The sequence below is a fragment of the Nelusetta ayraudi genome, unplaced genomic scaffold (assembly GCF_046127955.1).
Source record: "Nelusetta ayraudi isolate G7.1 ecotype Tasmania unplaced genomic scaffold, CSIRO-AGI_Nayr_v1 ptg000042l, whole genome shotgun sequence".
Lineage (NCBI taxonomy): Eukaryota > Metazoa > Chordata > Actinopteri > Tetraodontiformes > Monacanthidae > Nelusetta > Nelusetta ayraudi.
This window is the reverse complement of record NW_027466092.1, coordinates 3,108,679-3,135,866: the sequence shown is the minus strand read 5'-3', so window position 1 is coordinate 3,135,866 and position 27,188 is coordinate 3,108,679. Positions and strand designations below refer to the sequence as shown.

At 44.4% G+C, this 27,188-nt stretch overlaps 2 protein-coding genes across 6 annotated transcripts in view; both read left to right on the top strand.

Annotated features, from left to right (window-relative positions):
• Positions 1 to 2,777, top strand: part of myo15b (myosin XVB) — a 38,344-nt gene extending 35,567 nt beyond the window's left edge. Inside the window, 4 exon segments of the mRNA XM_076035552.1 lie at positions 281 to 414; positions 510 to 643; positions 1,327 to 1,467; positions 2,221 to 2,777. Coding sequence (XP_075891667.1) covers positions 281 to 414; positions 510 to 643; positions 1,327 to 1,467; positions 2,221 to 2,397 — 586 coding nt within the window. The 3' untranslated portion in view covers positions 2,398 to 2,777.
• Positions 2,778 to 4,671: 1,894 nt separating this feature from the next.
• The window catches only part of tmem94 (transmembrane protein 94), a 29,286-nt gene continuing 6,769 nt past the window's right edge, over positions 4,672 to 27,188 (top strand). Inside the window, exons 1-24 of one of the 5 annotated variants that reach the window (XM_076033677.1) lie at positions 4,672 to 4,825; positions 7,809 to 8,212; positions 12,485 to 12,604; positions 13,388 to 13,515; positions 14,321 to 14,457; positions 15,788 to 15,993; positions 16,449 to 16,600; positions 17,192 to 17,294; positions 17,394 to 17,480; positions 17,576 to 17,692; positions 18,738 to 18,794; positions 19,239 to 19,268; positions 20,227 to 20,331; positions 21,064 to 21,237; positions 21,360 to 21,578; positions 22,184 to 22,496; positions 23,380 to 23,553; positions 23,649 to 23,751; positions 24,602 to 24,810; positions 24,909 to 25,090; positions 25,548 to 25,680; positions 26,043 to 26,158; positions 26,300 to 26,399; positions 26,758 to 26,866. In XM_076033677.1, the coding sequence (XP_075889792.1) occupies positions 8,189 to 8,212; positions 12,485 to 12,604; positions 13,388 to 13,515; positions 14,321 to 14,457; positions 15,788 to 15,993; positions 16,449 to 16,600; positions 17,192 to 17,294; positions 17,394 to 17,480; positions 17,576 to 17,692; positions 18,738 to 18,794; positions 19,239 to 19,268; positions 20,227 to 20,331; positions 21,064 to 21,237; positions 21,360 to 21,578; positions 22,184 to 22,496; positions 23,380 to 23,553; positions 23,649 to 23,751; positions 24,602 to 24,810; positions 24,909 to 25,090; positions 25,548 to 25,680; positions 26,043 to 26,158; positions 26,300 to 26,399; positions 26,758 to 26,866 (3,098 nt within the window). In that variant the 5' untranslated portion in view covers positions 4,672 to 4,825; positions 7,809 to 8,188. Of the gene's footprint in view, positions 4,826 to 7,808; positions 8,213 to 10,973; positions 11,112 to 12,484; positions 12,605 to 13,387; positions 13,516 to 14,320; positions 14,458 to 15,787; positions 15,994 to 16,448; positions 16,601 to 17,191; positions 17,295 to 17,393; positions 17,481 to 17,575; positions 17,693 to 18,737; positions 18,795 to 19,238; positions 19,269 to 20,226; positions 20,332 to 21,063; positions 21,238 to 21,359; positions 21,579 to 22,183; positions 22,497 to 23,379; positions 23,554 to 23,648; positions 23,752 to 24,601; positions 24,811 to 24,908; positions 25,091 to 25,547; positions 25,681 to 26,042; positions 26,159 to 26,299; positions 26,400 to 26,757; positions 26,867 to 27,188 lie in introns of those variants that run through there. The other 4 variants (XM_076033678.1, XM_076033674.1, XM_076033675.1 and 1 more) reach the window with 4 other exon arrangements.

Below are 27,188 nucleotides of genomic sequence, written 5' to 3'. Positions count from 1 at the left end.
GATGTTATTTTCTGATACAGCCATTCAGTATTTACTGAATGGCTGTATCAGAAAAAAAACAAAGGTGTTGGGAAATGTTCCTTGTGCCTTGCCTTGCCTGCTCACTCGTCAGGCCGGCACATATAAATACTGCGTATGTGGTTTACCCCATAAACCCCTGGCAGCTTTATCTAGACCTAAAATTAAGTCTGTTGTCTTTTGTGTTTTTGAACATTTTGTAAATTGTAAGATTGCGCATTTTGGCTCTATTGTCACTTTATACTGTCTGTATGTTTTCCAGTTTGGAGCTAAAACAGTACCTACCTCCCCTGGATGAGCTAATGACTAAAATGGACGAGATCAATGCCTTCTGCCAGGGTCAAATAGCTGCAATGCAGTCACTCGGCCCGCAAGAGGCCAAGATACGATTTATTGGTAACCTCCTCTCTCCTCTCATTCCCTCTCTTCTGCTCTCTTCTACTTCCTGATGACGGCAACTGAGTTCTGAGTGCTTTGTTTTTGTTTTCCAGATATCATGACCACCTTGCCTCTGTTTGGTTCCAACAATTTCTTGGCCCAGAAGGTCACCCAGAAAGGCTTCCCCTCTCCGTGCATGATCAGCATCAGCCAAGCAGGGATGCTGTTCATCAACCCCAGAAGTCAGGTATGCTTGTCCTCCATTAATTATTATTTTCTTTCATTTGCTGTGGTTATGTTCCAGTCATGGTTATTTTCCACAACCCAACTGAACTAAATACAAGTGCATTTTCTGCACATTTTAACAATTTTTTTGCCATCAATTACAACACCAGAAACCACTATTGAGCACTCAGCAATACACCAAAAGCAGAGAAATAAAGACTTCTTGTTCCTTTTGAAATTACGCTCTGGATTTATGATCCAGATGACTTGGATTTGTGATGTGTGTGCTCAACACCACAGAAGATCTCAGTTCAGAGAGCGAAGCAAACAACCTTGAAACATTATTAAGTCGCTCCACAGACCTACAACATGCCCATGGATATCCACGGTTAAGAGGCATGTCACTTTCAAAATTTGTCAGTGTCAACTAATCAGGATTATTAGGAAAGTTGGACTTCTTTTAAGTGAGACACGGTCCCAAGAAAAATAGTGCAGAGTCTCCATGGCAAAGTTTCAGTCTCAGGGTGCATTTGAACCCAGCTGTCTCTACAAATCAGAGTTAAAAAAAAATAATCAAACAAAACAAAACAAAAAAAAAAAGAAATCACCATTGGGCCAATAGTCTTAGTGTGGAACAATCTTAGGTCTACACTGATACCAAATATTTGCTTCTGAATAAAGTTTCACATTTATAATTTTCTGCAGGAGCAAGTGTTTAAGATTCCTCTGGCTGATGTGCGGTCTATGCGTACCATAAAACCCAAAAAGCAGAGCAAACTGCCATCTGTGGACATCTACTATGGAATTCAAAATCGGACCAAATTAATCAGCATCTCCCTCAAGCAGGTAACAGCACCTTTCACCGCATGTCCGTACGGCGTGGTACTAGTGGTAAAGGTCTTTTTTTCTTATTTTATTTTCAAAAGTCTTTCATTTATCCCCCTTTGTACTACCTTTTCTGAAAGACCCTTTTCCTAAGGTGCTTCTGTCCACAGGATGCCAGTCCATCTGATTCTATCTAATAAGACCTCTTCTATAAACCATGACCAAAATAGCAATACATTCTGTCATTACATAATTTGTGGAAATGATGCAAGTGAAAACAATATAGTCTCTGTGTAATTGGGAACCTCAGCCAGCAAAGCTGCAATACATGAAGAAGAGAACAGTTGTTCTAAAACTGGAAGATGTTAACCCTCTTGTCTTGATCATCTTGTTGTATCTCCTCAAGTAAGCAAAATGTAGACCATATGTCATTTCCGTTTAGGTGTAGTCAGTAGTTATAATAATGTGGAAAAATGCTGAGAGACTTTTTGTGTTAGAAAGGGCAATAGGTAAAGATTTAGTGACTAATAAACCTGTTTAAAGTTAAGTTTGCTATTTCTATAAGAACACAAATTAATGGTTACCAGAGACTTTTGTCACCGTTTTGTTTTTAAAACACTGGTGTAATAAGTGAACACAAACCAAGGTAGAGCAATTTGAATGTTCCCTCATTGAGTTCTGGCATATTACTCAAATGAGCACATCTATATTGTGACTACACAGACAATTCATTTTAGAATTACCTTTGACTCAACCTGTTCTTGTCTCATCTAGGCAAACGAGCTATGCCACATCCTGTCTCTGATGATATAGGAGCTCATCCGTCCACCTGTCATCAACCATGTTTCAAGTTGCGCATGCACAAACACAAATATACACACGCTCACATTTGTGTACTACTGTGTCATGTTAATTTATTTCAGTTCTTTGATCTTACTATTTTTTTGTTGAAAACATTTAAGCACTGATGCCCTTTCAGAAATAAGCCAAGAGGTTGCAATGACGGCATTGATCGTATGAGAGTAGGAGGAGACAAATTAACCTGAAATTGCATGAATGAAAATCACTTTGGGTTTATGCCTGTAAGATCCTTTGCAATACCACTGAGATGTAGTGGCGGTAGATAGAGTGCGGCAATTATTACTGAAAGAAAATGCTTTGAATTCACAATGTATTGCTTCATGTACTATATGTGAATAATTAACAGGCAAAAAAACAACAGCTGCTGATTGATTTTATCTCCTGGCTTTTCTAATTAGATCTCGTTTTTGAGAAATTAAGTTAACTTTGTCATTTCAATAACTTTTTAAATAAAGCAGATCTGAACCAAAGCAATGTTGCCTCATGACAAGTAAGTTGTAGGCTCAATTCCTGGGGTCTATTTGTGAAGAAACTGCATGTTCTCTCAGTATCAGCATGGGCTCTCGCGAGGTGTTCCAGTTTCATCCCCAAAGTCCAAAGACATGAACATCAGGCGAACTCTGGACAACTCTAAATTGTAAGTTGGTGTAAAAATCAGTGTTGAAGGTTGTTTGTCTCTCTGTGGCCCCCTGGTGAACTGGTGACTCGTTCAGCCTTCCCCCCTGGGAAAGGCTCCATCACCCCTGTGACCCTGCAGGACAGATGGGAGCAAATGGATGGATGGATGGAGAACAGCACCTTCTATAGTTGATGCCTGCAGAGGGGACAGCCTCATCCATAAATGGGCAGCGGGAGCCAAGCATTTGTCCACAGGGATTTTGTAAGAGAGGAAAAAAAGAGAAATGAACTCCCTGCAGATTAAGAGTCAACACAAGACAAACGTGACACACGTGTTCATAAGAAGCAAGTTTAGCAGTTTGGTTTAAAAGCCTTCGCCCTAAGACAGCTGGGATAGGCTCCAGCAGACCCCCGTGACCCTGAATAGGAATAAGCGGGTATAGAAGATCATGAATGGTTTAAAAGCATGGCTATTTGAACTTGAATTCAACTGTGATGTGTTGACTGGGCGCTGACATCAGGGTTATGTACTACCATTTGTAGGAGTTTAACATTTTGTTTTTGCACTGACCTCTCGGGATCATACAGACACCACCACCAAAGTATGTCAACAACCCTTGTAAAGATCACTCCTCTTGTTTTACTTAGAGTTTCAGTCACATACATTTTAACTTGCTGTCAGAGGAATGAGGCTGGTCGGAAAGCTGTCAAATGGTATACAGACACATTAACTCAAATACTGAGTGGCCATTCCCCCACCTCCCTTTTTACTCCCTATATTTTATTAATACAGAAGAACAAAACGTCAACACTCTGGAATTCTCTTTATCCTCTATTATCCCTGAAATACTTTAATAATGTAATTTATATACTTTTACTTTATTCTAAAAGCAAGAGATTATTTGAACAGCTGTGTTCCTCAGGGAAGTGAAGTGGTTATCTGCCCAACAAGAAGAAGATTGTGGGTTTAATTCAAACATGGAGTCTTGGTGGTATTTCTCAAGATATATGGAGATAACCCACGCAGTGGCAATGGTTCTTTGTCTCTATGTGACCTGATGATTGTCTAGTGTGACAGCTGGGTGATTCCAGCACCCCCACAACCATGGTAACAGGAGATTGCAGGTAGCAGGTGATGGGAAAACTAATGAATGGATGCTCTCATTTGAAGTAATTCGAAAATATGTCCCAAGGGTTGATTATGTGCTTAAGGGGGACCCCCTTCAGCACAAGCCACTTAAAGACCAGTAAATAAAATGAATCGTTTTGCTTGTGTGTAGACTTAATGTTAGTCCGGGAAATATTTGGCATGAGTGTTTGGATAATTCGCTGCAGCTGGACTTGTGTGTCGCCCACCGTTTCCAAAAGCAACCAAAACGCAGCACAACACACAAATGGTCCAATCAGCGAGTCGGGTCTTCCACTGGGACTTACCCTTTCCGGTAGAAACTTGCGCTTTTGCTGTGTGTTTAGTAACTTGCTGTTTAACAATTTTATGCTGCTTTTTTGGTGTTTCTGTTAGGTGTGTTTCGTGTTTCTTTTTTGTAATTGATATTCGAGCCATGGCGGTTATATTTTTATATCAATAAATGCGGACGAGAAATCAGTATCATCTACGAGATGCGTTCTACTTCTCATCCGACATTTAAAGTTTCCTATTTCAAAATAGAACCGTAAACGATCCTGGTAATCGTGTCCCCGCCCATTCCTCGCTTCAGCTAATCAGGAGGAGGGATTGCCCCCGCGCTGACCAATGACGATACACAATCCTCTCTGCCAGCCAAAGAGAGAGCGTCCCAACATGGCTGCGGTGATACCGTAAATGCTCCGAAGTACGTTTGCATTTGCAGAGAAACACAGTTCTACAGGACTTTTAACGACGACCTGCTGATAAGAAAAGGTAGGTCTGTTGACTCGTTCTAGAATTTCCGTGCCACGTAGCTTCAAAGATTATTTTTTTTGTACTATAGTGCAACCGTGGAATTAGCGAAGCGGTGTGTTAGCATCTGCCGCTGACATCAAGGGAAGGAGAAGGGGATGTCAACGCGATACGAGTCATTCGGTCTCGGCTAGAAGAGGGCAGTATTTACAGTAGCAGGCTCATTGAAAAAATAAAAAAAATAAATGTCAGGAAATGTTGCCTTCATTTTTAAGGGAGGTTGATTTACGGTGTTGATCGTTTTGCGCTTCTTTCTTGAAGTTGTTGCGCCAGGCTTGGCGAGTTGTCATTTCCGACCTTTGAGGCAAGAGGGAAATCATAACGCAGAATATCTCTTGCAATTGGCACCGTGCAGCAAATAAAAAACGATCCTAATTTATTCGGAGCAGTTCGGCTAACCGAACCTCCCTTTCACTGAAATATTCTACACCGTTTCGCGGTGGTGGGGGGTCCGAGCTCCTGCACGTTGACGACACCGAGAGCCACGCCTCGTTCTCATCGTCCTGTGCAGCACCTGAACGTTACTGGAAATCAATGTTTCATGTTGCAGTAACAGTTTGACGTCGACTCGACTGACTGTCAGCACTCCCGCCTCTAGTGTGGCCAGTATGGGTGTCAACAATTCAGGTGAAAGTGCTCCAGCCTTCCGGTAAGGCGTAAGCTGGCTAAATTTAGTTTGCGAGTCGTAGTAGGAGTGACTCGAAGACAGTCAGGTGACGGCTGTGCAGCAGCTTTTGTCAACGGGTTACAGAAGCGTGTAGATTATCACCTGTTTACCGCAAACTGATTCTTCCATGGTGGTTAAAGGGAGCCCCCCCAAAAAAAAACAACAACATGCAGACCGCCATCAAGAGTGTTTGTCTTCTGTCCCACATTCTACTCATCTTCACGTCTGTGTTCATCCTGAATTCCAGTGAAACAGCTTTGCACGGTTGTTGTTGTTGTTGTTGTTTTTTTTAAATCCACTTTATTGTAAAGATGGGAAGAAAGCCCTTTATTTATGGGCCAGGTCTTAGCTTCTTGCTCAAAGTGTTTTTTAACAAAAAGCGAGAAACTGGCAACCCCCACTAACCTGTGAGAGTTGCCCTTTGTGACATCACAAAAGATCGATTTTTCTAAAGCATATACTCGCGTTATGTTTAGCAATAGACGGAGGTAAAAATCCAAATCTCTGGGGCGCTCACTGCCACACTAGACCAGGGATGGGCAAACCCTTTGACTTGAGGACCACAGTGGCTTCTAAAATTTGGCAGTGGGGCTGGAGTAGGAGCAGGTGGCTGGAGTGTTTTGGTGACCCACCTAATAGGAGAGAAAAATATTTCATAGATATGTAAAAAAAAAACATGCGCCTTAAAGTCTCTTGAAAATGAACAAAAAAAGATGGTATTTGAAGCCAGACAGTATTTAGCTTTTTATTGAAATGACTCGTAAAAACTGGAAAAGTAATGAAATGGAGCTATTTTATTCCTTTTTTACGATCAATATATATATTTTTTTTTAAGTTAGGCCAGCTGGACTAAAAAGCTTTAACGGGCCGCATGTGGCCCCCAGGCCATAGTTTGCCCATGGCTAGACCAGAGTCCCATATTTTGGCTACTAAAGCACTGGTAGAGCCAAAAGGCACAATATGAAAACTGTCAAAGACGCCCCTTCAATAACTTCCATTGAGCACGAGGGTTCATCGCTCTCCATGCAGCCTCTCCCTCTCTGCACTCCGCTCGCCTCTTTTCTCTTGTGTTTGGCTGAGCGCTGTCAACTTGTTGCCAATGGGACTGCTGACTCTGGAGTTCGCTCGGCTTTTGTGCAAGAGGAAGCTGAAAAATGTGGCCAGGGTGAGCAGCGCGCCCGGTGTCAGTTGATCCGGGGCCGTTCGATGCTGTATTTCGATATGTCTGTCTTCTATGCTGGCGTCCTGGTCCCCCAGACGTGGCGCCGACACCATGCAAAGCTACTGCAGTCAATCCAGTCACCTGTGACTGATGGAACAATAGCATCACCCGATCATCATTGATAATAATAGTAATATAATAAAATACTTTTTAAATATTATTATTATTATTATTATTATTATTATTATTATTATTGTTATTATTATTACAAATGTCACTTTACTCATGTTATCGAACAACTTGTGTTTCTGGCCTGTCGGTCGGTCATCTCCTCAGAAATGAGACAAGTCCATCTTCTATTTCTTTTGATTGCGCCACTTTCCACGATAACGCACGCCGTCCTGGAATTCAACCCTTTGTGATATTACAAAGGTCACTGTTACCACTAGCAGGTGTTAGTTGCAGCCTTCAAAGAAAGAAGTAATCACCCTCTAATCCACTGTTTAAACCACTGTTCCGCGGCACACTAGTGCACCGTGAGATAATGTCAGGTGTGCCGTGAAAAATGACCCAATTTCACCTAATTGGTCTAAAAAATAATAACATCATTCCATTGTGTAGTGACTCTGCTTTAAATTAAGGAATGTAAGCCTGCTTTCCTCCCAGCATAGCAGCTTGCATCTAAACCGGCCCAGGTTTCACACGGAGTATAAATAAATTATGGGACTATATTAAGAGACTATTTTCTTCTGTTTTTTTTAAAAATTTTTTATTAATTATTAGGCTAAAAGGTGTCACTTTTTTTGTTTTTGCATGGTTATGTGCCATGGGATTTCCAAACACATGTTAATGAAACATCAGCTGGGAATCTGTGAACAGAGAAAATTCAGACAACCTCAACGGAATCCACAAGGAAACTTAAACATCCATCCATTCATCCATCCATCCATCCATCCATCCATCCATCCATTCTCAATTCCCGCTTCTTCCTGAACTCAGGGTCAAGGGAAACGAAAAGATGTCAATACAAAATGCGACCTATAATGCCACAGTAATCACTTAACAAAGTAATCACTGTCTTGCTTAAACTTATGCTTCTCTCCTTCTCTCTACAGAACTGGATTAGAATCTCATGTAGAGGTCCGTGCGTCTCTCGGGGAACAGCCGACCCTCCGCATCCGACTCCCTCGGCTTCCTGCTGCTTCCCGCTGCTTCCCTTGGCTTCCCGCTGGTGGGTGTGGGCGTGCCCCCAGTCACACTGGCAGAGGAGGCAGGCCAGGAGGTGTTGCCCGGTGGGGTGGTGGGGGGACGCTGCCGCACCCGCCTGCCCTCTCCATCGCACTCCGTCCAGGGAGGACCCTCGTCGCCTCCCGCCGCAGCGCCGGGCCGGAGGCTGCCAGCACGTTGGGACGTAGCAGAGTAGCGGGGCGGGGGGGCTCCGCCAGGTGCCAGTGGCTGCTTGAGGGGCAGAGCATGTGGAGAGGCTGCGGTTGCCATGGAGCAGCAGGATAAGAAGCAGGTGAGTTTGGTTGCCAGTTGCTGCATGGAGTATCTGCCCGCCGGGCGAATGGGAAAAAAAATAAAAAAATAAAAAAATAAGTCGCTGTTTACCGAACAGATTGGGCCCTTGTGATTTAGTGGCGCCCTGAGGAGCCTGTGTCAGCGCTGGTGCTGATGTACGCCGCTGTTTGCGGGTTCTTGTACTCACTGACTGTACCAGGAACTGTGAGAAGGAAAGTGAAGTTATTTCTCTGAATGCTCAGGCAGCTCCAAGTGCCTTAAAGTGTGGCGGTGTGATGTTTGGAATTGAGGACATTGATGGTCGTGTGGCACAAAGAACACTTGCAGAAAACTGCTCACATGATTTCTCTTCATTCATTCATTTTCTATAGCAGCCGCTGCTGCTCGCACCGGACAAGCTAACAGTTTATCGCACTTCCTAATGGCTTTATAGCACCTAGATTTCATTAAGAAAATGAAAAATGATTAATTTCATTCATATCTCATGCTGCTGTGCTGTTAAGACGTCGTCAGCAGGTTGGAGAAACCTTGACTTTGTTATCTTATCTTCTTATTTCGACCCTTAGACACAAATTATTCACAATTCATTTGATGTATTTGACAACGTCATTATAAAAATCGAGCAGTGAGCTTAAATCGTTTACAAACAAAGTCTGACTTGCCGGTGATTATTTGGAGGTTATTCGAGTGGAGACTGTTTAAATGTCCAACAGCTCCGACCCCCCCCCCCGGTTAAACATAGATGTGGAAGAGAGACATTTCACAAGCGCGGCCATCGCTGGGTCAACATCAGGCAGGTCGGTGGGGACATGTTGCTCAACGGCCTCGGAGGAGCTTTGTACCTCTTCTATGATATCTCAGTGTTCCCACCTATGTGCTGCCTACTATTATGTAATCATCAACTCACTGCACAGCTCAGCTCACCGCAGTGCAGGCAGAGGCCTCTGGCTTCTTTCCTACCAAAAAACTCTCTTTACACATCACATGGTTACATAATAGATGCTGTAGATACGGTAGTGGCCTGTTGTTATATTGCTCTTGAATGATTCAGGGTAATATTTACTGATGTATCATTTGTGTGAGTGGAATAGGTTATTTTTATACCAACAACATTTAATAACGGACCTTAACCTGTTCTTTTGCATATATTTAAAAAAAAAAAAAAAAGAAAATACTCCACTTATTTAAAAGAAAATCTGTATTTCTCATTATTATCGTGACTTTGTTTTCTTTTTTTAAAGTGCTAAATAGATCAAATAAAATAGATTCAGTTAGACATTAATTTAATTTTTCTTTGGGGAAATGTTTACACCACTTCAAGGAAGAGTTTAGCTCGAAATAAAAGCTGAGTTGTGGATCTTCTAAACCTCAGGGAGGAAAGACTGCGTGAGCTTAGAACTGGTTCAGTTTGATATTTTTAAATTATTCAACCTGAAATTATTTTTAATCTGAAATAGATGCATGGGCTGTATCAAACATTTGCTCATTTCTATTCTTCAATTATAGGGTTGATTATTTTTGCTCAACAGGGACTTTAAAAACACTTTCATCTCGTTAAAAGTGAAAAACATTTCTTAAGTTTTTGTCACATTGGGATTTTTTTTATGTTATTTTGCAGAGTTTTGAAAACAATATTTTTTGCAGCATCTGCATGTAGTTCAAGAGTTCCTTTCCAAGAAATGAAATGGGTGTGAAAGTTCCGCTGAACGTGATCACCGTGTCAGCAAAAACCCAGCCGGGTGACAATTGCAGGGAAATGCAGCGTTGTTGTGGAGTTCAAACCCGTCATTAGAGCAATGAGTGCAGGGTGGCGCACGACTCCAGACGCTGCACTCATTGACGACTGGCCTGAAAATGCATCAGTGAGCAACAAGAAGACGAGTCGGTGGCTTGAAACCTTTTCGACTTGACCTGAAAGTCAACACTCCTAATTTCCTCTGCGATCGACAGCAGCACGAAGTGAATACTTTATGTCAGGTTTACGGCTGTGTGTTCAATCAATCACCAAGTCAAACAATGTTTGGGTATTTTGGCAGTGTTCAGCGGGACAGTCTGAGAAGGTCTTGATGAGACTGACACGCTGCTGTGCTGTTAAGTCGGGCGGCAGTTTTAGTCTTCGGCAGATCAGCATCCTATCGCTCCGAGCCCCGTTGGTAAAACTGTGCAATTGCAATGACAGCATCAGTAATAGCTGCCTTTTATCCTTCAGTGTCGCAGCGGAATTCGGTATCGTGTGGAATTACGTCACAATCGTTTCCGAGTTGTGTAAATAAATAAAGGGAGAAAAATGTAGAATATTGCATCAAATACACAGATGGTCCGATCACTGAAACCCTGTGCACCCCAGTAGAAAACACGCAGGAGTTGGCCAGAGTTTTTCTGCACTGCTGCCTAAGCAGGTTGTCATTGTTCCGCCTCCCCTCCGCCCCCCCCACCCCCGCCCTGTCTGGCCTCGGTCCACTCGCAGTCTTTTTTTTTCCTCGGTGCGGCCAGGCCAGCTGCTGGACCGAGCCGAGTCGAGCTGAACTGGGCTCGGCCGTCTCGAGAAGCGGAGTTTGGCCAGTGGCGCTGAATCGATGCCCGTCTTTGCTGCCGTCTGCAGCCCAGTGACCAAGGGAGTTTGGATGAAGGGGTTTTCTAAGCCTTGTCTTTGCTGCATCGGATCCACCGTCTCTCACCCGACTGGCTGGGTGTGCGTGGGCCGTCTCTCTCTCTCTCTCTCTCTCGCTCGCTCGCTCCCTCCCTCCCTTCCTGTTTTGCTCCCCGTCTCTCTCTCTTTTCATCCCCATCCACATCCCCAATGTAAAGACTGCCGTCCCGCAGCCGTGCACCTGCCAGTCACAGGTTGTGAGATGGCGCGAGGACTCTTCAGACCCTTCAGGCCGAAGAAGAGCAGAGTAAGTTTTTCCCTCCCTGTCAGTCGACCTGCCAGTGAACTCGGCCGCCGTGGAAGGCCGATCAGACCGGGGGGGTGGTGGGGCACCAAGGCCACTCTGCCGGCTGGAAGTAGCTGTGTTTACACGTCGCCACCTCGCTCCTCATTGGCTCGCTCGCCCTCCAGAATCGAGCAGCGCCGTGCCTCGGCGCTGCCGACTGAGTGGCAGCAGCGTGTTTACGTCTGTCTGGGGGATTTTTGGCCGGCCGAGGCTTTGTTCCTCTGGGGAGACGCTGAGGTATTTATAGTCTGGCCGTGTGGGACGCACGGCCTGAAAGCTGAGCCGTGTGTGTGTGTGTGTGTGTGTGTGTGTGTGTGTGTGTGTGTGTGTGTGTGTGTGTGTGTGTGTGTGTGTGTGTGTGTGTGTGTGTGTGTGTGTGTGTGTGTGCGCAAACATCCCCTGTGTGTGACATGGGTGGTGGGAAAGGTCGCTTTCCCATTACAATTCAATGCTACTTTTCCTTTTACAACAGTTGCTGTGGTTTGGTTTTGAGTGGGCAACTGCAAATGTCTTCCGTTTTCATGCTTCATGCAGAAGTTTTTATGGATCCTCTTCGTGTTCTTTGTTAGTGCCAGTTGTTTTTGTATTTTTGTCATTGTGGTGTTATTTTTTCGGACCTGCAGGTGACTGCAGATGGAAAGCAGCGTTTGCCCAATTCTGGCATATTTACATTTACCTGTTCATTAATATGCACTGTCCTTTTGAAAAAAAAAAAGAAGAAAAAAAAAAGGATTATCTGTGCTGGTGTCCGTCGCCTCTGACCAACAGCAAACGCACGACAAACTTTTTCAAAAACATAACTGAATAAATACAGTTTGAAGGGATTGGACAGTCTGTGTATTTTATGCAATATCTTACATTTTTCTCCCTTTGTTTACAGTATTTACAGAACTTGGAAATGATCGTTACATAATTCCACACGATGCTGAACTCCGCTGCGACGCCGCAGGTGTCGACTGTGGTATTGGAATTGTCTCAAGTCCTAAAATTAACTTGTTAACCCTGGAGGAACCCCAAAGACAGACATGTCTCTCATAGCAGTTATGCAATGACGGCGCTGTGCCGGAAGCCCCTGAGCCGAGAACAATCGCGTTAGATTACCACTGAAATGGCGATTACGTAAATTACACCGGTGATAAACGGTGATGTTCGCACTAAATCGGGACGGATGTGACAATGCTGTTAAATGAGTCCAAGGCTGAACAGCTCCTTCTGATTAATGAGCTTGACGGTCACATTTAGTTCAGTTTTTTTGTTGTCGTTTTTTTTTGCCTTTTCTTATTTTCAAGTGCCAGCCACCGAGTATAAGAGTGGACTGTTTGTGTTTGATGCAGGAGGTGGACGCTGTGACTCTGGGCCTTTCCACTGGCCAGGCTCTTGTCAAGCTCAGGGACCAGCTGAGCAGCCTGCTGGAGCAACACCAAAGGGCTGCACGGAGACGGGCCTCTGCACAGGTACGCTGACTCTCCGCCTCTCAGGTGTATCGCACTAGAAATCAGCATCAAAACCCAGACTTGGGATAACAACCAGCATAAATAAATTCGTTTTTGCACTCAGTTATGGAGGCATTATTCTTAGATTGACTTCTTTAAAAATAAAAATCCTCTTATTTGTTTGGCAAACGTTAAATAAATGAGCAGTCCGTTGAATTCACCTCTTTACACCTACTGTAGATGTGAGGCAGCGTGAATGCCTGAGAAGTCAGAAAATTAAAACATAACTTTCAACTTCTACAAGTAATATTTTGGGGAATGCAGGCAAATAAATATAATTTTACATCTCAGTCAAGAAATAAAAATCTGCTTTACTTCATCATTTTTTTTTTTGCAGAACAGTAACGTAACAATAATTATAATTTAGCATTAAAATGTCATTTCAAAGGTAAATAGCTTCGACATGCAGCTGTATTAACCATTACAGAAACATGAAAATGATTTTAGTGCTGAATAAACTAAAATCATTTTAGCAATTGTAGCTGTTACATTGGCACTCACACACAAACACACACATGCTGTTGGAACGAAGTCAAATCTTATGATCTTCATAAGCATGAAAACACAAGACAAACAGAACGCGACGCGCTCCCAGTGGCCTCGACCCCGGTTGATAATCACAACGTGCTTCCTTGACGATTCTTTAAATAGATCTGCCACATGTTCAGCATCTTGCATAACCCTCTGCATATTGTTTTTTTTTTTTTTTTTCTTATGACGATGTCGTTCGTCATGTTTTCGCAGGAGCAGTGGCTGGGCAGCTTTCTTTACCATGGCAACCGTCAGTCCTGCCTCCATTGGCCCGGAGCTGCCCTCACGCTCCTGGTGGTGCTGGGACTCCTGTGCTGCTTCGGCAGCCAGCCGCAGGGCAGGTGGGAGCTGCTAGTGACTCTAACAAAACAACACCTGCATTAACGTAGCCAAAACACTCACTCTTCTTCCTACATCTGTTCTGAATGGCTTTTTGTGATTAGCAATAAAAGGGACTTTATTGCTAGAATTGTTATATTTAGGAAAATATGGTTGTCACTTGACTGTAAGCTTCTGGGTTTGAATAAGAGATGATATCATAAGTGCATTTCTTACTTAAGAAGACCGGGAGAAATGGCTCCAGAGGGTCCAATCGGTGTGTTGTGTCTTATAATTGTCATGTGGCAACAAGAGGGGGAAAAAAAAAAAAAATCCTTTCAGGACCTGTTCTGTTAAAGGTCCAGTGCGTTATATTTGGCTTGATTTATGATTTTCATATTGGTTCAAGCTTATTATACATATAAATACTTTAATGAAGTGTATAATCACAATACAGCAAAAGTAATTTGGTTTTCCTACCCTTAGAACGATTCTCACAGTTGTAAGAATATACATAGATCAAGGGTCTGGTTCCCAGTTAGCTGCCATCTTGCACCGCCATATTTCTAAGGAAGCCTGGTGTGGACAATCCAGCCCACCTGACCGCGTGTATCGTAATTAGGGTGAACGCTTGCATCCTCAAATTAAACCGACGAAGAAGAAGGTGGACGAGGTATCCAGGTAGTTCACTGGCAAACTCGAGAGGGGGAGAGAGAGTGAAAGAAAAATCTCCAAATATTACACACTTAACCTTTGAATAAAAATAAAAAGCATTTCATTATATACAATGTATCATAGCAGTCACCTGACACATCTCTCTGCCCACAGTTCTGGTATCGAGCTCATGAACGCCGCCGCCCTGCTCCTCCTCCTGCTGCTGAATCTGCTGCTGGTCGGACGTCAAGAGAGGCTGAAGAGGAGCGAGATGGTGCGACGCCTCAAAGGCATCATCAACCAACTCAACGGTAAGTCGGCCTTGTTGACTCACCTGCGCGGACACATTGCACCGTAGCGTATGTTCACTTTGAAGACCATCTGTACTTAATGCTAACATTTTGCAGAGCATTTAAACCGTCCAGTAATTAAATTACATAAGAGTCAGGTCTGAAGTTGAATGCTGCTGCTGTGGAGACAGAAAGCTAGAAGCTGAATTTATTCCTAGAGGATGAGGTGCTTTTTATTATCATGAAGTTTCACACAACATCTATGACAAGGAAAGAGTGATGCTGCTCATGTATGACAGGCGCTTACCAGAGCTTGTTGCCTTTGTGTCTCAGCAGCAAAGACCAACACCCACCTGGTGCCAATTCTCAGCCAGATAGTAAAAGCTGTCCTTCTGAGGGCGACACCACAAATGAATGACACTAATACCCGAGTCTAAAGTTTTGTGTCTGCAAAGCCTTGCACTTTGAACGCACCGTGTGCTGAAAAGATCTCTAAGCCAAGTGTCAATATGTCACAAAACAACTCATTTCTCAGTGTGACCTTGCTGAGCAGCGGAATGCAGTGAAAACACTACGAGGCAGCAGAGCGACAGGCTGAGGCCTTGCTTGTCCTTTAGAAAGCATGCTTGTCGTTTCATGCAGCAACTTAAGTACGATCTTGCATCAACTTTATTGCTGTGACCTCAGAAGTGATCAAGCCCTCAGGAACTGGTATAAGACAAGTTTGAACTAGGGCTGTGCGATTAATCGTTTTTAAATCGAAATCAGATTTTTTTTTTAGTCGTAACGATGTTAAATAGAGGAAAATCGGAAAATCGGTTTTCCTCTTTCATGCTTCAGGGTTGGCGCCTCTTGGGTACCGTAATCCTCCTCCCGCCTCGAGAAGCTGTTAACTGGCTACCTATGTTTACTCGCATCTGCACTAGCCACAGTAGGTGTTAAAACCAGGAAGTGATTCTGTTTGCTGCCCTCACCACTACCTGGTAAATTATTTTTCCGAAGTCGCATGCAACACACACTTATCCCGTCTTTGTAGCATATTTTATGAGACCCCCCGCCCCCCCAAAAAATAAAAAAAATCGAAATCGAAAATCGAGTTTTCAGAGAGAGAAAAAAAAAATTGGGATTTCATTTTTGACCAAAATCGCCCAGCCCTAGTTTCAACTGTAGAAAATGCTCAGCGTTAAATACAGGACAGAGGAAACAAACACTTGAGTATCACTCGTTGTATTTGAAAGAGATGAAGACAAAGATTAAACTGTTCATGACACTCAAACTCGTACATCAGTCATGTGATGGCGATGATGGTCTAACCATCATCCTCCTCCTCCTCCTCCTCCTCCTGCTGCAGACTACCTGTCGGGGTGTGTGGGTGACGCCCGCTGGTCTCCATCTCTCTACCCTGACCTGTACACACCCACGTCCCCGTCATGGTCCCTTCACTGGACCTACCGAGACTACCAGTTGGTCAACCTGCCGGTCAGCCTGCTGGTGGAAGGAGACGTCATCGCACTGAGGCCTGGCCAAGAGGCGTTCGCTCCCCTCAGGGGAATCAAGGTTCGTCTGTCATGGGTCACATGACACTGGAACCACCAGGACATTTTAAGTTTGAAGGGATGTCAGTGCAACAGTTGCACAAAATGTTGTTCTACTGTTGATCTGAGGCAGAGTCAATGTGGGGGAACTGTTGTTGTCTTTCTGCTACTCGTGTTGGTTGTTGGCTGTTGTCCTAATTCCAGGTTTTGCCACGTTTCAGTAACGACGAGGTAACAACGGCGCGTCATTAAAGTTCCACAGCGGCACGCTGCTCTAATTACACTTGATATAATTAGATTAGATCAAAGCAGCGCCACAGGTCTCACCACTGTTTTTTTCACAATCATGTAAAAAAAAACAAAAAATAAATAACAGTGTCTGGTGTTTTTCTTCTTGAAAAATGCCCCATAATAAACCAGATCATGCAGCTGAGTGAATTTCGATTTCTTTTCTCTTCTTCTTTTTTTTTTCTTTAGGATGATGAGCACATTGTGTTGGAGCCAGGGGACTTATTTCCCCCATTTTCCCCTCCTCCTTCCCCACGGGCCAATGAGAAAAGGGGACCCCAGAGCCCTCAGCAGCACCGTCTTTTCAGGGTGGTCCGGACCCCCGTTCTGGAAGCAGTCAGGTCAGGATCATATAAGTGCTGACCCTGTGTTGAACCAGTGACTTGGGATTGGAATATTTTCATAAGAATCTCATAAGAGTTTCTGGACCATACGCCACTTACAAAACACTTCCAAAATGTTATGAGTGTTCAGCTTCAGGTTGAAATATCAGAATTCAACTAAAATGCACTAGAACCTTGATTTTTAAGAGCTTATTTTGTATTTTTCTAACATTTTGAATGGACTATCCAACTGTTCAGTGTTTGTATCTATGCCACAAAATCACAAGTAGCACAAATAATCATAAATCAACTGCTCAGTGTTGGTTGACAGATTTTCCATTAATTTCTCCTGAAAGTCAACTCATCTCTCGCATCTCAGACATCTCAAAACTTTTTGTGGAGCATGTAGGTAACAACACTCCTCTGGTGTTTACGATTGTGTCTACTGATGTTTCAGATTTCATGCGTCCAACAGCCCTATTCAAATAAAATCACTTGTGATCTCATCCCAGAGCATGTGATGAATCATGTTGAGCACATCTAGACCAATCTGCTACAGCCAGTTAAGGTATTTATTTATTCTATGTCTTCTGTTTCCCCCTTTAACAGAAACAGTTTGGAGTTGGCACTGACTCGTCCAATCACAGTGCTCGACAATGAGAGGTTTACGGTGCAGTCGGTTATCACCAAGTTTGTGTGCCCTGTAGTATTGGTAAGTTATTCACAAAATTATATGAACTTGCTCAACACTCACTAAAACTAAAGGTAAAGGTAAATCAGCCTCTGTTGCCTCTCTGCTCTTTTCTTGCAGGCTGCGTTTCTCCTCGTCAACACCATTCGCTTTTTCTGTGACGCACCCAGCCTCACTCCTCCCTGCTACAATTTCTTCCAGCTTCAGGTAAAAACAGTCTTTTTTTTTTTTTTCCTTTCCTTTGCCAGACCAAACATTTCCTGTGTTGTTGGTGATGCAACATATCAAACGAATTTTTGCAGCTGATGGGTGTCCTGCCCATCCTGCCCCTCCTCTTCCCTGTCCTGTGGGTGCTGCTCAATGCCTTCGGAGAGGCCAGAGTCCTTGCCGAGTTCAGCCGTGCATCGCCAGCTGGTCTGGTAAGATGCACACGTGCGCACGGCCACACACATGTATGCATGCGTCCTTCAACAGTGGTTTGATAACACTGGCTGAAAACATGGATATGGACGGTGCAACAGCCTGCACAGTGGAGGTGCAGACTGTTGCCTTGGTGACTTGTAACAAGCGAATCCATATTTGAAGCATTCTTGTATTCTAACTCAATTTGTTGGCCTACAATAAATATCCGATCCTCTTTATGAACATAATTGGTTGACAAATTGCTGTAAAAAAAAATTGTTTAGAATGAGAAATTTCCCAGAATGACAACAGGTGTGCAGTGTTGGGCTCGTTTCGCTGCAGAAAGTACAAATTGTCAAGATTATTTACTTTTTTTAAGTTGAGGCAGGCACAAAAATGAGCTGTTGTGCCGCAGTGATTGTGATTAGACTGTAATTTGGAAGTTTAATTAACAGGTTGACTTTACGGTCTCTAGTCTTGATGCACAGGGAAGAGGGGCTCGTACAAAGGAGTGTATTTGCGAGTAAAATTGAAACTGGACATTAAAAAAAACCCATCCCAAACAAAACAGTGAAATCAAAGAAGCGCAAATGTGAAGTCAGAAATGTATTATTGTCATCCTGCCTACAAACTGTAACTAAAAGTTGTATGTATGTATGTTTTTTTAATTTTTTTTTTAACTTCTACATGCAACTACCTGGCTAACAGTGTCAGTGACAGCAGTAGACTCGTCCACTTTGCTGTCAGTGAACCTGTGACGCTGCTCTTGTAGCTCTGCCTCTCAGCTTCACCAGGTAGAAGGAAGGAGCTCCAGGACGGCCAGATGCTGTGAATTGTGCTCAGTTTCAGCTTTGTTCCTCATCGCGCTGCTCGTTGCTCATCGTCCCGTGAAATATTTGGCCGCTTGGTTGAAAAAGAGTCCGTTTGTTTTTAGATGATTCCCAATAGAAAACCCACAGCGGTAACTTTCAGACCGTTCCGTCCAAACGGTGCAGCAGCCACGCGGGAGGAGAAAACGCCATGGGTCTCCCTCTGTTTAACGAGACTCTTCTCTCGCCCCAGCTTGCTAAGTTCTCTGAGGACACTCTAAGCAGCTACACCGAAGTGGTTTCCTCCCAGGTATAACCTCTCGCTGTCTCGCTCTCTTCCCCTCTTCCTGTTTCCCATCACAAAGAAAAGAACCCGCTTGTCTCCACCTGCTCACTGTCCGCACCCCCCCCCCCTTCCCCCTCCTCCACCTCAACCTCCTGCCACCGCCCTCTCTGGATCCACGCACAACCTTTGCAAGCCTTCCACTTCCCCAAGCGGCTCAATCGCCACTACATCTGTGATATATTTGTTCATTTATCCACACAATGGAAATCTCACGGCCGTCTTTGATTCAGATCGTCTCTGATTCTTCCTCTTTTTTTTTTTTTTGTTTGATTGATTGTTTCACGCTTGAAGCCGAGCCCTTCGCTTTGCATTTTGTCTGTTGTTTTTGTCATCCCTCTTGCACGACAAATTCACTTTTCTTTTGTGACTTTTTGGTTTTGGTCACGTTCCATCTGGGGATTTTTTCAGTCATCGCGTCTTGACCGAACACCTCAGGATGTAAGTTTGCACTCTGATGCAGTCAATTCAGCCAAACGTCTCCCAAGATCATTCTGTCCGGATCATTTCCTCAGTGATTCAACCCCTGATTCAACTCAATCACTGTTCTCCATAATTGGACCGTAGTCGTCAGGAAAAAATAAATGATCCATTAGTCAGTAAATTTCAGCAATCTGTTTTCCCCAAACCATTCACACCATCATTATCTCTGGCTTTGCCACCGGTAAATTTGAGATCTGACTTAGCGACTCACCATCCATCTCTGCCTGTCTGCCTGCAACTGCGTGACTGGAAATCACCCCCAGTTTGCCGTGAATTCCCAAGGGACGCCTTCATCGCGTCCTTCCTCGTCTTTTTTTATGCATGACAGCCGAACCAGCGTTGACTTTCAAAGAATCGGGTCAACGCTGAGCAAAATGCATCCGTCCTTTCCCCTTATGGTGAAACCCACTGTGCAATATCTTTCTCTTTGACTATAAACACTTTAATTGTTGATGGATGTCCTGTTGAACTGGAAGTGACAGTAATGGTTTTCACAGTTCAGTTCTCATTGTAGGACAAGAGAGGTGTGAAATAAAGACATGCAATGCGATAGTAGATGAATGTCTTTAGAAATAGCAGTAGGGTTGATCTGTCAACTTAGACGTAAATCACCATTAAACAGGATAATCAGCGAGAGAATCATATTCTGCATGGATGGGCTCTGGAGCCCTGAAGGAAAGAAAAACCCCATACCAATCACTTGGCAGCTTGCACTCGGCTTCACTTCCTCGCCTTGTCGCTCGCTTCATAGAATAGAAGCTTTTCCTGAGTCTTTCAGAATTCATCCAATGAAAGACGCACATTGATTGTGGAGATGAAGGTGAACTGTGAAATCAACACTAATTTACCTTCTCTGCTCGGAGGTATAAAACACTTCTGTGGACTAAATGCTGTGTGCTGTGCGTCTTATGTGCAGGAGCTGCTGCGTTGTGTGTGGAGACACCTGGTGGGCGTCCTGAAGGGAGAGTCTCCCACTCTCTGTTATACCTCCAGCCTCTTGCACACCTTGGGATCAGTCACTGTGAGTATGGCAGGGTGAATAATATTTAGGATGGTGTGTGTTTTTTTTTTTTTGCCTTATTGTAACACTGAACATGCCATCACTGATGGTCCTTGTAAGTGTGCACCAGCTATGTTTAGAATTTGGTAAGTAGCTATGTTTTCCATTCATCTATAACAACCAGACACATTTCATGTAAACACTGATTCATGGTCTTTCCTTGAGATTTATATTTGTTAGCTCCAAGACTAGAAATCATCTCAGCCAACTTTAAGGTCACTTGGAAGCCTTGTTCTCTTCATGAACACCTGTTGGAGTTATAAGCAATGGAGTGTTACCTTCCACATGTCTTCTGTTTTGTCCTATGTGTTTCGGTGTTTGATTGTTGAGTTATAATATTTCAGAGATTTCTGCCAGCGTCATACAAGGCCAAAGACGAGACAGTGATTGCACACTGATTTGAAAAATGCATTGTTCAAGTTTTTTTCTTCAATGATCTATCAAGAAAGTTCTTTTAAAGTTGTTGTTTTTTCTATGAGAGGACTCCAAAACAACTATTACCTAAAAAAAAAAAAAAAAGAAGGCAGAAATCATTTTGGTACCATCTCTGTGTTTGGAAGCTGCATTAAACCACTAATGGAGCAAAAAGACAACATTTCCTATTTAAATATAAGCTTGTTTGCCACTTAACTCACTGCTCACTGTTCAGGTGCTGTTGTGATTAATGGAATTCTACACGTTTTGTGTGTGTAGGTGCTGTGCTGTGTGGACAAGCAGGGCATCCTGTCGTGGCCCAACCCCAGTCCAGAGACGGTCCTCTTCTTCAGCGGCCGAGTGGAGCCTCCTCACAACAGCCAGGAGGACCTGGGAGACGACCTGTCGGTGAACTCCTACTGCAGGATGGAGATGGACGACGACAGGGACGAGGTGAGCGCCACAATGAGTATTGCCAGTTGATTTTTGGAGTGAAAAAAAACCCTCAACAGAGCCATTTGGACTTCATCCTAATAGTCGTGTGTGTCTTTAACTGGTTGTTTTCTGTTGTGAAGGCCCAGGAAGGGGAGGCGCTGCTTCGCCTCACCTTGGGCTCCTCCACCCACCTGGTGGAGGAGCCGGAGCCCAGCGAGACGGCGCGCGACAACGCTCGCTCGTCCGACCCTCGCCTTGTGCGTCCCTCTCAGCCCGCGCACGCTCGCATCAAGCACCACTCTGGATCCAACGTGAGCTTCAGCCACGACACCGAGGGTGGCGAAGACGACCAGAACCAGGTGGAGATTCTAGATCAGACCTGGGCAAAGTACGGCCCGCGGGCAACATCCGGCCCGCTGCGTGTCCCTGTCCGGCCCACGTGAAGCCAGGCCTAAATCCCCCCCCCCCCCCCAAACGAAACTTTGCCGGCACGTGACTTTGCCTGCAGATAGCCTGCTCTGCCCCCCCACGCTCCCCCGGTCAACAAAATCATTTCGGGACGTTAACGCAATTTCCAACCAGCAGCCCCCACGCCCCACGCCCCTAACGAAATTTTGCCGGCATGATTCATAAAATAGCTGTATTTGATCAATTTTTCAGTGTTTTAAAAGTCATTTCAATAAAGAGCTAAATGCCATGGGCCTTGAAAGGCAACTATTATGTTGTAACGCTTTTGTTCATTTCCAGTTAGCACGTTTTCATATATATCCCATGGTATATTTTTCCTCCTATGAGGTGGGTCACCAAAACATCCATCTGCTGCTGCTCCAGCCCCTCTGTCAAATTTTACAACCCATTGCCGCCAACAAATCTAAAAGTTTGCCCACCCCTGGTGTGGATGATCTCTGCAGAACTGCCGTCACGCCAACAATCCCTCTCCCAACCCTGCCTTGTTTCTCTCCAGGACTTTGCCCTGGGCTGCCTGGAGGGCGAGGCCGAGGACTTTGTGTGCGACTACCACCTGGAGATGCTCAGCCTGTCGCAGGACCAGCAGAATCCAGCCAGCATCCAGTTCGACGACCTCTCCTGGCAGTGCCACCTCCCCTCGCTCAAGCCGCTGGGCCTCAACATCATGCTGAACCTCTGCAACGCCAGTGTCACGCAGCAGCTGTGCCGCTTCTCGGACCACCTGTCCAATCTGGCCCTCCAGGAGAGCAACGGCACCGTGCTGCCCGTCTACGTCCCTTGGGGGCTCTGCGAGCTCTCCAGGCTGATTGGTGAGCTCTTGCTCAGAGGCGGTTTGTGACTGCCGGGCAGATGTTCGATCACTCTGTCCTCTTTTGTAGAGAGCCAGAATTCTTTCATAAGATAAGCTGCTGGGTTTTTGGGCAGTGTAGCAGAGCAGAGATGAGTCAGACAGGCCTCCAGTTCAGTTTGCTCTGAGCTGGAGTGAAAATGAAGGCAGATTATGGCTCATTTTTGGAACAAAAAGCTGGCTGACACTAGATTCTATGACTGTAGGAGATAATGACTTGACATTTACAGAGCTAGTGTTGCTCCATTGATGTCCTTTTTGCACATTGCACTTTACAATGGGGCTTTAGTAGGTTCAGTTGTTTCTCCTGCATGTTTTGATATTCAGGTTGCCTGTGACACTCACTCTCAACACACACAAAAACACACACACACTACCACTTAAAAGTTTGGACGCACCCTATGATTTTAATGTCTTTTCTTTCATTCTCATGACTATTGACAATGCAGTTTCTCACTGAAGGCATCAAAACTACGTTTGAAAACACATGGAATTATGTAGGTAACAACAAAAGTGTAAAATAACACCTTGAATATTAAAATTCTTAAAAAATAGCCACCTTTCATAAAAAGGAGTTATTTAAATGCGTTTTTCTTTGCTGCATTATTACATAGGTCTTATATCTTGCTCTTATATTTGATTTCTTCAGTATCCATCTGCAGTCTAGAAAGTTGTAAAGATTAAAAGAAATTGCATGAGAAGGTTTTTCCAAACTTTTGACTCGTAGTGTAAACACATAAACATGCAGTATAGTAGACTGCAGATTTATACAATCTCTTCTGGCCAAATGTGCTGTGACATTAACTTTGCGTCTGTGTGTTTGTTTGTGTGTGATTGTGTGTCAGGGTTCACCCCTGGCGCGAGGGAGCTCTTCAAGCAGGAGAACCACTTGGCTCTGTACCAGCTGCCCTCTGGAGAGAAGACCAAGGAGTTCACCTCCCGCCGCCTCCACTGCGTCACCAAGCGCCAGCCTCCCATCTCCCACCTCATCTCCCTCTTCGTACGGGACTCCTCGTCCAGTGAGTGGCGCGGCGTGAAGCCGAAAGTCGAGACGAGCGCTACGGTTTCGTTTCACTGTCAAACCTGTCATCAACTCGAGGTGTTTTTGCCACAGATAATGTCCAGATGCTGTCGCACGGCTCGGCCGACCTCATCCTGGAGGCCTGCACGGACTTCTGGGATGGAACGGACATCTATCCGCTCTCAGGCTCAGACAGGTGAGACAGGTGGCCACTCTACCACTAGACCGCTGAGCTGTTATCTCTACAGCTCTAAATCACATCCAAAGGCGTCTCAAAGCCCCTTTGTGCATTTAGAGGGAAACCAACTGGGCCCCCAGAGCAGCAAGGTGAGACAGTGGCCAGGGAAAAAACCTAGAGCAGGTCCAGACTCCAGAGGGTCAGAGGTCATCTGCTTTGACCAGTGGGGCTGAAAAGGAAATACAAAAAAATGTAGAGTGAGAGACATTGAGTGAGAGATAGAGATGGAGATAGAAGTAGCCAGAGTGAGCTGCAGGGTGCACAGCAAAGCTCTGATAATATAGATGTAGATATAAATAAATAAATAAATAAATAATTCAAATATAGAAACAGAAGGACATGCACAAGTGTATCACATATATAAATGTAAACATACACATGTATATAGGTAGAAGTCATTGTCTTATTAGTGTTGTCATGACACTGTATTTCAGACTTCAAGTATTCATTTTCGCTACGATTTTCGCTACTAGCAACCTCAGAAGTTTCGTTGACGGGGAGACGGGTGTATGGGATCACGCAGAAGTCTCATCGTGATGCAATGTCCCTCCTCTCCTGGGAGTAGAGGGAGCGCTCTGAGTGTTTGTGTGTGTGTTGGCGGCAGCGCACGTCCAGTACCAATATATCGATACTATGGAAAAGTCATATTGAACTGTTTTTTGTTTTCAATATCAATATTTTGATATTTTTGGCAACACTAGTTGTTATACATGGAATTATTGTAAATTTAAATAGACTTAGTTGTACCGCAGTAGGCTGCTTCATTTCTAGAAGGTTTTGTCTCACCCTCTCCCGTCTCCTCTTCCAGGAAGAAGGTTCTGGATTTCTATCAGCGTGCCTGTCTGTCGGGCTACTGCTCAGCGTTCGCCTACAAACCCATGCAAGTGTCCATGTCCAGCCAGTTGGATGGGAAGTGCGTAGAGCTGGCTCCCAGCCCCTGCCTGTTCTCCGGCGTGGAGCTGCCCTCCACCACTCCCATCAAGCACAGCACCTGCAGGAACAGCTGGAGCTCCGACGGTAACGAGCTCGGAGCTTCGCTGGGCACCGACGGCTCTGTCGTTAAACGTATAAAACGAATCATCCCGACTTTCTTTTTCACTTTGTTGCCTCTGCAGAGGGCATTGGCGAGGGCGTGGAGCGTGAGGACTGTGTCCAGGCGCTCAGCGGGCAGATCTTCATGGGCATGGTGTCGTCCCAGTTCCAGGCCAGGCTGGACACGGTGCGGCTCATCGACGCCCTGGTCACCGCTTGCATCCGCTTTGTTTACTTTTCCATGGAGGACGAGCTTCGCAGCAAGGTGAACACTAATACCACTGGTATTAACAGGCCCTGTTATGTCCATTTCCACTAATAGATTGATTTTGCTGGTCGTTTTTACTCAGAAAACAAGCTTTTCTTTCTCCTCCTCCCCGACCTGATGCAGCAGGGAAGATGGCTGCTAGCTCTAATGCTGTGACGCTTCGCCCACATTTGAAAATTTAAACATTCTGCAGAGGCGTTACTGTGATAATCATCTCGACTTGAAACATAGAAAGTCGAGCAAAATCCGAATGGCTCATTTCAGTGCAGCAAAGGGAAAAAAGACCTGGCCTCCTAGAGATACGCATGTTGTCATTTCATCGCTGAAAAAGCCATTTTTTTTCTTTTGTTATCAATCTGCAAAAATATCTAAATAAATACAAATAAAAATAGTGTCAAACCATCATTTTTAGTCATTATTCTTACTAAGACCTTTGGTGTTTGGTGTGCTGCAGGTGTTTGCTGAGAAGATGGGTTTGGAGACAGGCTGGAACTGTCACATCTCTTTGACTCCGAATGGCGACAGTCCCTGCGATGGAGCTCCATCCAGCCCCAGTCATGCTTCGCTGCATGAAGACCTCAACCAAGGTAGGAAACCAGTGTCTGGGATTGTGTTCTGTGTAGCTGCTTCAGTGTCTTTGAATGGGGGCAGAGTCTCAACTGTCCTCTAGATGAACAAAAATAATGCGTCAGGGTCGAACTGGATGTGAAATTTATTTAAAAAATGGTTTTAAAAAAAATCTGTTCATGAACATTCTAAACGACCTTCCTCCATTTCATGCTGTATCTGTAGACTGTAAGTTCTAGATCTGCAAACTAACCTGAATTGAGTTGTGGATGGAGGTGGTAGTGCAGAGTCACAAGGAAAATACAATTTGGCAAAGCTTGCACAAAAAAACCCTGCAAAGCTATTTGGGACATTTCTGTGAAAGCTATGATAAATGCTGCAGATTCCCGGGATGAAGCTGAAGGTCCGCTGCTGCCAGAGGAAGACGCCCCCTCTGACATGGCCAGTTTCCAGCCTCCAGACAGCGATCTGCCCAGCTTCCTGGAGGACTGTAATAGGGTAGCGAAACCTTTTCTTTTCTTTAAAGCAGCAGAGCAAGAGAGTAAAGAGCTCCTCTCATTTAATCTCTTCAATTATGCCTGTCTGCGGTTTTACAAGGCGCCTTTCACTCACCACAATATTTTCTCCTCCTCCCGCCAGGCCAAACTACCTCGTGGTATCCACCAGGTTCGGCCTCATTTGAAGAACATCGATAATGTGCCTCTTTTGGTGCCACTCTTCACGGACTGCACCCCCGAAAGTAGGTCTTTGTGATGTCACCTTGACTCTTGTGGAGATGGTCTCACGCTAATTTTTGTATTCTTCTAACTAGGTATGTTAACAATTAATCGATTTTCGATTAATTTTCGATTAAGAATTTAATCGATTAAATTAAATTTGTTGCAATTAATTGAACATTTTTTATGGGTAGTTAATATCATTATAACAGTGTACTGGCAGGAAAGAGCAATTCACCTGTAGATACTGTGATGGTCATAATATCATTCAATTAAATACAATAATAATACAATTCTGTGTTCGTCATCGATGCCCTGACAGTCCTCAATCCTCAATATGCGTTCAAATCATTTTGACCCTCTGCTGTTATTTCCCCTCAGCCATGTGTGAAATGATGAAGATCATGCAGGAGAACAGAGAGGTGACGTGCTGTCTGGGAAGCTCTGCCAATTTCCGCAACAGCCGCCTCTTCCTGCAGAGTGATGTTAGGTATGCTGACGCTAATTCATTTGTCTAATCAGTTTTAGATTGCACTGTTTGAAGGTTAATGGACATACACCTAAATTTAGAGTTCAATGGTGGTCTTCAGTGGATTGATTTTTCAGCCCTCACTAATCTACAATTTGCCATATTACACTAAATAAAGATGAAATCTGACACTGGACACCGCTCCACTATTGGCACGTCCGGTCTGTTAATTTGCAGAAACAATTAGAAGATGGGTCAGTATATCACTATAATTCACTGTAATTGCTCATGACAGTGCTACTTGTTTTATGATTCACCATTAAGTTAGACTGTCCAATATTCG